Raw genomic sequence first — 13,587 nt, 5'->3', positions numbered from 1 at the left:
ATTCTGGGTAACGAAAACCTACAAATTGATTCAAGACACGAAATAAACATATACCCCAAAACCCTGCCAGCAGGATTGAAACGCGTGTTTTCTTTCAACAATCGGCAAAACTACACCGTTTATCACAGTCAGAAGCTGTAAAAAAGAACATTATTGTTAGATTATCATGTTTCCGACAGTCCTTGAACACATCATGTGTGACGAACGCTTTGTCAGAAAAAGCTGCCAAATCAAAGCTTAAAATTGTGATATTTGATTGTCACTCATTTAAAATGTTGCCAAAAATAAACTGTTTGCTTTAAACAGATTCTGTAAAAACATTAAATTTTGAGCTCCTCAGAGCAACTATGAAGCCATGATTGATTCATCTGAGACAAACAGTCACGTGACAACAAATCAGAGAAACTTTGACTGAACTGCTGCTGAGCAGAGAGGAGCGGAGAGGCTGTATTCGGACAAAGCAGCTGAATTTATTTCACAGAACAGATTCTTGTATTTGTTCTGCCGCTGCTGCACTCGTCACCTCCTTTAAGCACCTTTGTGGGGAAAAAATCCCCCAAAATAACAGAACACAGAACCCAACGGGGGGGGGTTCCTGAAAACTGTTCCTCAGCACATCAAGATGCAATATTGGTGTAAACTGAGAGACAAGGACAACATGGCTGAGGTGTGTGTGTGTGTGTGTGTCCCCCCACAGTGAGAGGGTAAAATGCAGAGCGTCGCACAAAAACAATAAGAACAGCAGTGGCCTCAGGTCGGGGGAAACACACACACACACACACACACACACCCCATGTATCTTTAATATCTTTTTCCACTTTCTCCATGACACGCACACAGTTAATGCTTCACGTTTGAGGGTCTCCGTACTGACACACCTACGCATAGAGAAGTTGTTATTTGTGTGTGTGTGTGTGTGTGTGTGTCTGCAGACGTAGCCTAAAAGAAACAGCTAAAGGCTCCACAGATCAGAGATAGACACATTCCAACCCCACCCTGATACACACACACACACACACACACACACCTAACTTATTGAACAATCTTTTCCTGAACCTAACAAAGTCGTTTCCTGTGAAGACGGAAGTTGTACACGTGTTGCTGGATTTTCATAGAAAAACGCACAAAGAAAATGAGGAGGAACGTTCGTAGGATATCACACGGACCGTCGTCCACAGATACGTAGACTTCTAACGACCACTCCTGCCAACTAAACAGAGGCAGCGTGCTTTAGCAACGTCAGTTCTTCAGTCGAATGCATTAATAATGCCAAACTATAACCAACAACCTTAAAGCCGTCTTGTATAAAGTTACATCTCAGGTACACATCACCGGCCTGTATTCTAAACGGTGAGTTTGTCAAACGCCCGATGGTCCGAACTGATTTAATAAAGAGTGGTTTGCTCATTTTCTCTCAATGCAAAACTCAACATAATGTGTTGGAAACATGAATACACTCTGAATTCTTTCTGTCTCTCTCATCAATATGCTCTATTGTGCTCCACTACGCTGCTGCAGAACAGATGTTTTCGGTTAGTCAGGACAGTTATAGCAAAGCGCGCGCACACACACACACACAGTAGAGACAATAGCATCTCTATCTGATGGCATCCTCATCTACCCCCTGCAGAGCAGATTGCTACTGGAGGCTACCTTTACTGGAATGTAGGTAGCCACACACACACACACACACACACACACACACACACACACACACACACACACACACACACACACACACACACACACACACACACACACACACACACACACACACACACACACACACACACACACACACACACAGCTGTTTACCAACCCAAGACATTTGGTTGCATACCTTCGACCACATGTCAAAACATACTTTTCTAAAAAATCTGAGGATCTTTGTTGCCTCTTTTTTGGGCAAATCAAATTCCAGACTGTTTCCAAACATGCATCTGCTGGAATTCTCGAAGAAGAAGAAGAAGAAGAAGAAAACCTTTCAGTCCCAAATATAAAACAGGAGACTCGTGTATCAGTTAAGAGTTCAGTTTAAGGATGTTTTAAAAACCCTGCATCACATATTCAGCGACTTAGTCTGCATGAAACGACATAATCTACATAATCAATCTTTAGAAAAGGAGTGTTAAACCCATTAACTCCACAAAAACTAATCTGCATGAATCCAACACCAGACAACAACAATCTGCGGAGACTCTCTCGTCGAAACTTGAAAATCTGACTAGAACAGAAGGAATCTCCGTCTGTCCGTTGGTTCCTTGAACTTGCATGAACCAAATATTATCCGTCCCTGGCGCGTCCGTCATTTAGCTTGCAGGATCGGGAAATCCCACGTTCAGAGAGTCTGTTAAAGTCCAATTTGCCAGAATTTGTACGACCCTATCCGTCAAAATGGCCGCTTTAGTCCTTTAAAAATACCTCGACAAATGCTGTTTGACTTAAAGAGAAATTCACGGGCACATAATCACTCAAACCTAAAACATGCCACCAAAGACACGGGACACATGAAACCACACCATCCAACAACCGAGAGAAACGACCAAAGAATGTTCTGTCAAATACAATAACGGGAGGAAACGCACCACTCTGTCGTAATAAATGTCACGAAACACACGGGAAGAAACCTTATTTGTTCTTATTTGCAACCTTTACGTGTCTTTCCACCGACAGATGTTCAACAGGCTGATAAGGCCGACTCTGAATGGCTGACTGAGAGCTAATGGGTAACATCTAGAGCAGATAAAACACCTTTAAACTCATCAGCTGGCTGCAAAGACAACAAGCAGTCCAGTTGGATAATTATGAGTATTGCACATGTATGAACACACACACACAGGTACTCTGTTATGCTGCTGGAGGAATGTTGACCAAATGGCTTATATCCCTCTGCTGTCTTGGACTCCCCTCCCCCCCTCCCCAAAAAACATGGACATCCTGAAAGGGCAACTGGCACATTTTCATGCACTCAATGTCTCACACACACGTTTCAACCAACAGCAGACTCTGGCCGGTAGCTGGCTCTCACATGCACAAAAACAACACTTTAATAATCTTTTTAATGCCGACATAAATCGGGGAGAAGTAGCTCCCACTAGATTGACAATAAATAATCTAAATATAATACATTTTTAAATGATATAACACAGAGAAAAGCTGCAGAATAAACACATTTGAGAAGCCGGAACCAACAAATGCGAGGCTGGTAACCATTTCGAGAAATTGGCAAACAATTCCTCGCCTTTGGTTGCCATCGTTGTATCGCTCTTGCATTGTTGCACGAATGATTTTTAAATATTGACGTTAAAATCAGAGCCAGAACGAGACAACGCTGCACATACGTAATTAAGAAAAGGAAGATGTCATCAAAATAACGCCACCGCGACGTCAACCATTGGTTTGTGCGTTGCCGTTTTTTGAAGCCTGGAGTTCGTCATTTCGGCGATCGCCATCTTGGTTTTTGCAACCAGTCGTTGAACACGCCCTTTTTTAAGGCGACCAAAAATGCCACAATTACCGCAGTGTGAATATCCTACGCTGTGACTAAGAGCGTGTAGATGAAGCACGACGTTTAATTTTGTGCTCATTTAGCGGCTAGCTAGTTAGCTACCTGCTGCTAGCTTGTTTTCAATGCTAACTTTACACCGACTACATCTCGACTACATCTCTCCGCCCCACGCGCACTTCTTTTTGTTGCATTTTTCAAAACCATGTCGTAATATCTTTAAAAAGAGTGTTGTTAGGTGGCATAAAGAACAATCCGGCAGCCATATTGGAGGTCTTGAGCTCTTTACTCGTCCTCCTCTGTCTCTCTGCAGTGAGGGGATTATGACCGTACTCAGCTGTGGTCCTTACAGACACAGTGAGGCTGAAGGAAACTCTCTAAACCTAAAACACATCATGTCTTTCACACACACACACACACACACACCTCAACTCTGCCTTCAGTCCGTGTTCCTGCCTTCCTTCAAGGTCTTAACACTTAATCATTAAACACTTTGTTTTTTATTCTGCATATCATTTTCCCGTCCGGCCCTCACCGCCTGAGCTACTTTATACCGTGTGTGTGTGTGTTTTAACTAGCCACTGGACACAACACAGCCATCGAGCACAGTTTGATTTTTATCTCCTTTAAGCAGTCCCAGTCACATTTTCCCAGGGGCTGCTCTATGTGTGTGTGTGTGTGTGTGTGTGTGTGTGTGTGTGTGTGTGTGTGTGTGTGTGTTTCCAGATGACTGAGCCAGGCTTTTCCATTCCCCGCTGTGGTGCTGTGGTGAATATAGAAGTAACCCCCGGGCCAACATTTACACCACCGCCGCCGCTGCTGCTGCTGCTTCTCAACAGAGAGAGTCGGTGAAGGAACGACTGGAGAGCAGAGGTTGACCCGTCCAGTGGCCTGAACACACACACACACACACACAGGCCACCCCCCCCCCTCAGAAGAACACACCAATAATTACTTGCAGTGATTCAAAGACACCCTCCTTATTTCCAGCAGCTCACCGCCCGCGGCGTGAAAAAAACGTGAGAGGAAACGTCAAGCGCCCACGAACATTTAGGTCAGAAAATCTGAAAACAGAATCAAACATCTCACAAAGAACTCAACCCCCGACACTAACCTCGTAGAGCTCTGCAGAAACAACACACTACATGTCGTCGTGCACTTCTATCGACTTCTTGGGTTCTTTTGGGTCTCATCACAGAATCACAATCTGTATTTTACAAAGATTTCCACACACACGCTCAGCCGTCCGAGGTGGGTTTTTAAGTCGTCTGTCAGCACTTGGGGGGGCTTTTTCTTTTTTATACCTCGCAGCCAATGAAGTGACAGGAAGATGAACAGAGCCTCATTTTGTCCAGGGGGCCCTTTGGGAACCTTTTTAGCACCATTTTGACCCCCAGAGTTTGAGAATCAAACTGCTGAATTACACAGGTTTCACTGATGCACGATGACAGCTGACAAACTTCCCCCGGATATTTGCTTATGTTTAGGACCATGACTTTGTATTATCTGCAGAAGAAGAGGAGGAGGAGGAATCGAGCTCATGCAGAAGTCAGAAGTAAAGATGCAGGAAAAACTGTTTGCAGAAGGTATTTCTTTAAAATACTTTTGCATTGGCTTTGAAAGCAGCCTAGCAGACTGAAAAGCACATATGGATGAGGGAGCAGCAGTAACACAAGCCTGCAAAAAACAACCACAATTGCTGTTTTGGTGCAGCTGGAGTGCTGCAACAACCACATCCTTACAAAATAAAAGTCCTGCAGTAAAAAAAAATGCAAATATGAAGCCAAAAGTCGAGCTACATGCATAAATATTAAGAAAATGATATGTTACATGTAACAAAGTGCAGTATAAACCCACACATGAAGTCAATTGTTATGGTAAACTCACTTTAGTGATGATGAGTGGCTCCGCGTGCTCGAGCCCTCCTTTCAGCGTGAACCCCCAAGGCGCGCCCCCGCTCAACTGGACCTGAATGTGGTGGAAAGAGACGAGCTGCTCAACCGTTTCCATTCTCTCTCCAAACGACGGTTCCGTGAAACGTTTAGCGGTGCCTCGGCTCCTCCATCGCCGCTCCGACGACAACGAATGGATGGATGGAAGGACGGAGTGAGCGGAGGAAAGGGGGGAGGAGGAAAGAAGTTTTAGCTATAGTGTCAAGCTCGTGAACGTTACGACTAATGAGTCGGTTGCAACTTCCGGTCAAGGTGTTTAACGCTGACGAAAAGTAGACGTTGGCATATTTTACAGTTCCAATCTCGCATTACACCTTATCCCACGATTATACGGGTTGTTTTGTTTCATACTTTAAGCTATTAACATGCTCAAATCCGCCAGAAAGATCAGACATAACGCTTTTATTTTGAAATCTAAATCATACATTTCCGGTTACTCTTGCTAGCTCAAAACTTCGGCAAAAACTTTTGGAATCGAGGTAGGAGGCCCCGCCCACTAATTCCAACGGGCGGGAGGTGACTGACAGCAAGGTCCGCCAATAGCAGAGAGGCTTTGACAGCACGTGTCCAATGAGAAGCGAGGAGGGGGAGGGGCAACATCAGGCCAGCACAGAAGAGACTCATTTGTAACTCGACACCCGCCACTTTACCACCGACCCCTGCGGAAGCTATCATCATTTCTTTGAAAGGCAATGTGCCGAATTCATACCCGAAAAAGAGTATTTTAGTGCTCCAACGATAATATTTAGAAGGCTTATTGTACAAATACCACGACAAAACTATAAATCCCACAGAAATAACCTGCCATTTTGGCTACTACAGGAACATATCACAGGGGAAGTAACTCAAGTACTACTGAGTGGAAACGTACCACACTAGCGCATTTACACAAGTACCATATTGCTGTACTTCTACTTTACTGAAGTGTTTTCATTTTCTGCTACTTTATACTTATATTCTGCACAAATTCATAGACAATTATTGTTCTTTTATTTAAATTAGCTTCACCTTTACCTGCGGAAACATCAAGGTGATAATTACAAATCAATATTATGATATATGAAATCTGCCATTCTGCGTATGATTACTTTTTGTACTTTAATTATATTTGGATGCTAATGATTTCACTTAAGTCACATTTTGGAGTGCAGGACTTTTAATTGGAACAGAGTATTTCTACACTGTGGTAGTTCTACTTATACTTAAGTACTGAGTACTTCCACCACTGTCAGTGACGAGTATAATTTTGAGGTACTTGCGCTTGAGTTTTCCCACTCTCCCTGCAGACTGAAGCGATCAGGGCGGCAGATAATCACTGTTGTGGAATGTCACCACGCTGCAGAGCCACTTAACTGGATGTGTGTGTGTGTGTGTGTGTGTGTGAACGAGTGGACATCTTTCTGTGTGTGTGTGTGTGTGTGTATGTGTGTCAAGAGAAAGACGAGGGGAATGAAAGATGTGAACATGTCCAGACACTTCTCATCCACACCACCAGCAGTCTGTTTTGGTTCGATCAGACAACATTTATCTTTTTTTTTGTCCTCGGAAACTGAACTGTAATATTTGTTTTCTCCAGCTCGTGTTTCTGATGCCAAAGCTCTCAGGCTTCAACTTATACAAGAACAAACAAAACAAGTTATATTTAAACCAAAGACCAAGACAAGAAGTAACAAAACGTGGTGGAAGAAGTACTCAGATCCTTCAGTTATGTTAAAATACGTATTCCTACTGTAAAATCACATCACTGGGAGGAATTTTACCAGGAAGCTACTTTACAATTTACAGTACAATTAGATGTAGAAATACGGTAACTTATTTGAATCAAAATGTACATTAATGTCAGCGGTAAGCAGTAAAATACTGTAAAATAAAACACCTGATCGTTGGGATCATGGGATAAGCGTTATGACTCCCAGAATACATTGCTTTCACAGCAATATACAGTATAAGGATATGACAGAAGAAAATATCACAGGAAAGTTTTACTATGCTGTAAAAATACTCCAATGATAAGATAAGTCCTGAATCCAAAGTGTTGATTAAAAGTACAGCAGTTTGATAAGAAAAAAAGCACTTTCGGTTTAAAAAGTTAAAGATTTTATTCTTAAGAATGTCTCCTTTCAAATTGTTAAAATATTAACGAGTATAATATGCTGTTTTTATCACTAACATGTAAAAGCATTTTAATGTAGTTTGTCAACGTGGAACCAATTTTAACTGCATCACATATCATTTAAACATATTGTGTGTATTTATATGTTTAAAGGATATAATGCGAATAAATGTAAAAGGAATAAAAAGTACAATATTCCCTCTGAATTGTAGAGTAGAAGTACTGTCACAGTATTTCATGAAGTACACTTTATTTGATCAAAGTAACTTGTTACCACCTGATGGCGCCAGAGCTCATGATGTTCACCTCTCACACAGGTGTGAGCAAAATAAAAAGCTTTTCTTAAGTCAACTGAATCCTTTTAAGAATTCAGATTTGATGTGGAGCGTGTTGTTGTGAAATTTAAACCTTTATGTCACAGTTCAGAGGAGGAAACAGTCATTTTCTGGAGACGGTTTATTTATTTTATTGAAGTATGCTACCTGTGCCAAATATTATAGATTGTTTTTTTCTTATTTTTATACTTAATGAAACAATTTTCTTTACCTGATTCAAATATAGGTTATTTATTATTGGCATAAAATCAAGTATACCAATATTATAATATTATTCAATGTGATGACATTTCATCTTCAGATAACATAGTATACATAATAAAAACTGTAAAGTTTACTAATGGATCAAGAAAAGTGGCACAATGTGGAGATATTTAAAAAACGATTGTTTCCATCAAAGTCAGTGCAAAGAAAAAAGAAACAAGCCGGAGAACAAACAAAGACGATCTGCTAATTTGTGCAGGATGCGCAATAAAATAATCGTTAAAAACGGATCCATATTGGCACATTGACGCACCTTTACGCACCAGTCACGTGGCCTCCTCACGCTACTTCTTGCGCTTCACGCACGCACGAGGGGTTAATTGGAGGCCACCGTCAATTTGAGGAAGTCGTCCAAAATGGCAGAGACCAGGTGAGCCCGTATTTCCCGCCCTCTCGCCGCGCAGGGGATGGTTGCCAACTACAGCCTCGTGCGTGGAGCTCGCTAGCACCAGAGGTTGTTGTTTTATACCAAACATGAAGGCCAAACACTGCTTCCTGCGTGTCTGCGTCCTCTCCTGTTTCGTCCTCCTGTTGTCCTCCATCTGCACCTGCGGAGCGGCGGCCTCCCATCACCGCGCGCTCCGGCGCAGCCGTCGGAGTCACAAGAGCGAGCACCAGCACCACAGCCACCAGCACCACCACCGGCCGCTGACGGACGAGCAGAAGGCGGACCAGAACCTGCAGTTCATGTTGAGCCTGTACCGGAGCGCGGCCGAGCCGGACGGCAGGCCCAAACAGCACCGGAAGTTCGGCTCCAACACGGTGCGACTGCTGAGGCCGTCGGCGTCGTCGGCGCGGCACCTGCAGGCCTCCAGAGGTGAGACTTCAGCTAATTACTCCTGGTGGAAAGTTATCAAGTACTTAATCAAGTACTGAAATTACTCCAAAGTACACTTTAGAGCTACTTTACATGAGTATTTCCATTTGATGCTACTTTACTCGGAGGTGAATATTGCACTTCTTTCACTGCATTATATGTATTTTGAGAATTGTAGGTACTTATGTGCTGTATCTCAGTATTGCAATGTTTCATCTACATTGTTTTGTGTCACTGGTTTAACAACTAAAAACGCCTCAATCTTTAAGGAGACGGAAGGTTTCAAACCGATTATCTTACAGAATATCCGTCTGTTTTTCTTTTGTTTGAAACCGATTTTATTTTTGAATCAGAACTGAGGGAGTACGACTAAAAAATAATTGTAGTTCTTGTGAGTCAAGCACCAAAAACACTACACTTCCCATAATGCAACTTGATATAACTTTCACTCTTCCTGTTTTGTGAGGAAAAACCAATCAGCCCAAAGCATCTTGGGTAAAAAGCAGTCTCTCTTTAACAATGTGTGATTCTTCTCTCCTTCAGACCACCACTACAGCTTCACAGTGCAGTACCACCTGGACACGGTTCCCTCAGAGGAGCTGATCAGAGCCTCATTCATCCACCTCCGCTCCGCCACCTCCTCCATCGCCTCCTCCACAGCCACCCGACCCGTCACGCTGCCCCGCTGCAGGGCTCAGATCACCGCACTGGGCAAAGCGAGCCTGGTCACCCTCGAGCCCCACGAGCGGTGGACCGAGACGGACATCACCGCCCACGTGCAGCAGGGGAAGAACCGCGGCCCGGCGGGACACTTGACCCTCACGGCCCAGTACTGGTGCACGGAGGCCCGGCGCGCCGAAGAGGACGGCGGCCTCTCCGGGTGGCGGTTTGGAAGAGGGAGTAGGAAACCTCACCTCGAGGTGCCGTCTCTTCTTTTATACCTGGAGGAGCAGCGGGAAGTGAAGGACTGGATGGGGGACTTGCTGGGGGTCGGAGGGGAGAACATCACCAAGCAGATCGGCCAGTGGCATCCTGCCATCCGCCGCCGCCGCTCCAAAGACCCCTCGCTTTCCGACGCCAAAGACACGTCGCTGGATGTTCTGAAGAACGCCTCCGCTTCCTCCTCCTCCTTCTCCACCTCCCCCTCGTCCTCCATCATCTCCAACATCCCCAACTACAAGCGCAAAACCGGCACGCCCAAGAACCGCTGCAAGCTGCACTCGTTCCGCCTCTCCTTCGACGAGCTCGGCTGGGGCCACTACTTCATCGCGCCGCCGGTGTACAACCCGCGCTTCTGCCAGGGCGTGTGCCCCCGGGTGCTGTCGTACGGCTTCCACTCGCCCAACCACGCCATCATCCAGACGTTCATCAACGACCTGGGCGTCGGGGGCGTCCCGCCGCTGTCCTGCGTGCCGTACAAGTACATGCCCATGAGCGTGCTGGTGGTGCACAAGAAGAAGGTGGAGTACAGGGAGCTGGAGGACATGGTCGCCGAGTCGTGCACGTGTCGCTGAGGGGGGGGGGGGGGGGGGTTTGATGGGTCATTTGTTCGGCCTCCAGCTTGGCGGATAATGAGCTCGAGACAGGAAGTGGTTTCAGATCTTCACCGTTAACGCACTTTAAAGAGGCAGCTGCTGAACTACACTCTGGGAGAGGAGGCGTCTAATTTAAAAAGCACTTTGCAGATCTGTGAATGAGCCGTTTTGCCGTATTCATAGTCACTCGTGTATTTCTCCTCCTGAGATCAAAGGGAAGCGTTTGAAGCCGCTTCGCTAAACTTCCAGGCTAACAAAATAAATCGACGTTGAGTTTAATAAAATAGATTTAAACATCAGGGGTAGCTTTTTAAGAAAACAAATTGAGGAGTCAAAGCTGGTTTGTTTGGGATATTAAACACGTGGAATCCATCGTCACTGTTCAATGAATGTTCTTTCTTGTGCCCGTCTGTGTACACTTTTCTTTTTTGTCGTTCCTTTTTTTTAAAAACCTGATCTGTTTCATATCAGAGCTGAGATTCTCACCAAGAACCAGCCCGTAAAAAGAAAAAAACAGTGTTTATGTCTAAAACATTCTGGATAGAACGTGTTTGATGCCACCGTGAGAAATGACGCACTGCTAAAAAATATATATTTTAATGTATGTTGGATGTAACTGTAACGTCGGTTGTTTTTGCGGTTTACGATCTCAACGTTTGCATTTTGTATGTATTTATAATGGGAGGAGTCTCCAAAGAAACCTGAAAGAAGTGCTGCTGCTGGGCTGTCTGAGGAGAAGAAGACCAATCGTGTTAAAGAAGTCAAACGGAAGTTTTGTAGTGCAATTTTTATTACGTGTGAAAATGGATAATACAATAAAATGCATGTTTTCTAAAACCTTAATTTATTGTCATGTTTTTAAATGTAGTTGGAAGTGTGTTCTGTGAAATATTGAGATATTTACGGCGTCTAAAATCAAGATTGTAACTTTGAATGTGAAGGTTTAAGACGAAGATGAAGAAGATCATGCGGTGTGGTCAAAAGCTCCGGAACAGATCGTCTTAAAGGGACACTTCAACATTTTGGGAAATATGGCTTTTGCGGTTTTATGGGAGTTCAAAAAACCTCTATTGCCTCTGAGTTAAGTCAATTTAAATAATTTGTCTTATTAGTAGTACAAAGACAATTAAATACTTCATAATTACCATCGTGTCAGGAATGTACTCTGTAAAACTCAGCACCAGGAAAAGAGAAAGTACTTTAGTGACGTAAAACTCAAGTTGGTTATCAGCACGGAGTGAAAACAGGTTAATGGATTAAAGAGAAAAAAATAATTATGAAACAAAACCAAGACAAACTACACATGTGCCAACGATAACGTGAACTTGCTGCTTATAAAACATACAAGGAGAAAGAAACTGTTTTAACTGTAATTTTTAGCAATCCTAAATGTCTACGCTACTTTTATTTCATGCAAACAATCATTCTGTAGGAGATGAACGTATGAATTGCACAGTCGAGCCTTTTAACAGAGTGGGTGTAACGGGTGCGTTGTTGCATCGAGTCCAACAGATGGCGCTCTTCACCAAAGAGCCTCAACGTTCCCACACGGCGACAGGAACCCTGAATGCAGCGGTGACTCGTTGCTCGTGTGTTCATGTATGTGGTTGGCGTGCAGTGATCTCTGCTCATGAACCTTGAGCGTTGGCCTCGTCACTATCGGGAGCCTTTGAGTTCAGAGAACGATAATCGCTATTTGCTGCCATATCAACGCTCATATGGAATTTAGCACCTTAATTGATTCATCTTACATACAAATGACTTCCGGCCAGTATACGTTAAAGTGTGAATCATTATTTAGCAGATGAATTGCAGCTGTGAAATGCACTTTGCTCAGTGGATCACAGAGTCAATGTTTACAGACATGCACATGCAAACACCACGCAGAACCCGGAGAGAACCACGCAAACACCACGCAGAACCTGGAGAGAACCATGCTAACTCCACATGCTAGCCCGGGAATCAAACCCTCTTACACCACGGTGCAGCTTTCCCATCATGCTACAGTCTCACGTGCATGGTGAGGTTTTTGTAAGCTGGTGTATGACGTCGCTTCCTTCCCTGATTTCAGCAAACTATATCCTCAAACTGCACAGTGAACATGCATTGCATTTGATGGGAAACAAGTTCTTTACTTCCCTGAGCTGCATTTGGACCTTGATAACATCTCTATAGGGTTGTTGGTCGATGTGTCACACTGATTACTTTGTCACCTGCAGAAAAATGCAAAGATGTGATCTTTAAAAACAGCAATTAAGGATTTAAAAATGAACAAAAACGTGGCCCAGTGTGTTAGAATGAGGTTCCTTAACAGTGAAGAAAAGGCTGGCTTTGCAGTGAAAGTGTATTTTATAAGAAAGGCGTCTTTATTATTCTTTCTTTTTGCCCGAGGATCCGCGGCGCTGATCTGTTACGGGAACATTTTGTTCATAGAGTGACTGACCCTCCGTTTTACGGGACCTTCCTGACTAGTTCCCTCAAGAGATCTTCGGATGTGTCTTTGTCGTTCTCATCTCCTCCGACAGATGTTGTAATGTCCCGAAATAAATGAAACGCTCACAGAAGCACGCGACTGATTCCCATAAAACCTTTTTAAGAAAGAGATCAGAGATGAACTGTCCCCACATTCACTATCAGAGTTATTGGCTTTGATTCAAGGCCTGTCCTTAATAATCGCTGTAATGTTTCTGTCATGATGACCCAGACGAACAAGGACTGGATGCACTGCAACAGGCTTTTATTCCGAGCTGTTCATGCGGCCTTGCTGCCTGACTGTGTATATCCTGTTCCGCCCACCAGGTGGCGGGGTTCTACTGTGAACATCACAATAGGGCATTCTGGGTAACCCATTTCTCTGAAGCTCATCCTGCAAAGCCACATGAGGACTTGAAACTGGTCAGATGAGGTCATGTCTGACCTGCAACCTTCCTTCGATCCATTTTTCCGAGCACGGCTGGACCCTGCCTCTGATAACGCGCTAAACGCTCTTTGAAACGTCCCTTTTATTTATTGATGCGACTGATGTGTGCACGCCACTATAACGCATTTAAACCAGTTGCATGAGCT

General features: G+C 44.0%; 2 protein-coding genes across 3 annotated transcripts in view; one reads left to right on the top strand and one right to left on the bottom strand.

The window, feature by feature from the left end:
* The window catches only part of shroom4 (shroom family member 4), a gene marked incomplete at its 5' end in the record, with an annotated part of 38,244 nt that extends 32,729 nt beyond the window's left edge, over positions 1-5,515 (bottom strand). The window contains one exon of one of the 2 annotated variants that reach the window (XM_079295373.1): positions 5,393-5,515. In XM_079295373.1, coding sequence (XP_079151499.1) covers positions 5,393-5,515 — 123 coding nt within the window. Of the gene's footprint in view, positions 1-4,619; positions 4,660-5,392 lie in introns of those variants that run through there. The other variant, XM_079295374.1, reaches the window with a different exon arrangement.
* A 3,128-nt stretch (positions 5,516-8,643) lies between these two features.
* Positions 8,644-10,500, top strand: bmp15 (bone morphogenetic protein 15; the record flags this gene model as incomplete). The annotated part of the gene is made up of 2 exons (XM_079295830.1): positions 8,644-8,986; positions 9,530-10,500. 2 exons carry the CDS (start codon positions 8,644-8,646, stop codon positions 10,498-10,500), a joined length of 1,314 nt encoding a protein of 437 aa, XP_079151956.1.
* Positions 10,501-13,587: the final 3,087 nt, after the last annotated feature.

The sequence above is a fragment of the Melanostigma gelatinosum genome, assembly GCF_949748355.1.
Source record: "Melanostigma gelatinosum genome assembly, chromosome: 23".
Taxonomy (NCBI): domain Eukaryota; kingdom Metazoa; phylum Chordata; class Actinopteri; order Perciformes; family Zoarcidae; genus Melanostigma; species Melanostigma gelatinosum.
This window is presented reverse-complemented; position numbering and strand designations above follow the sequence as displayed.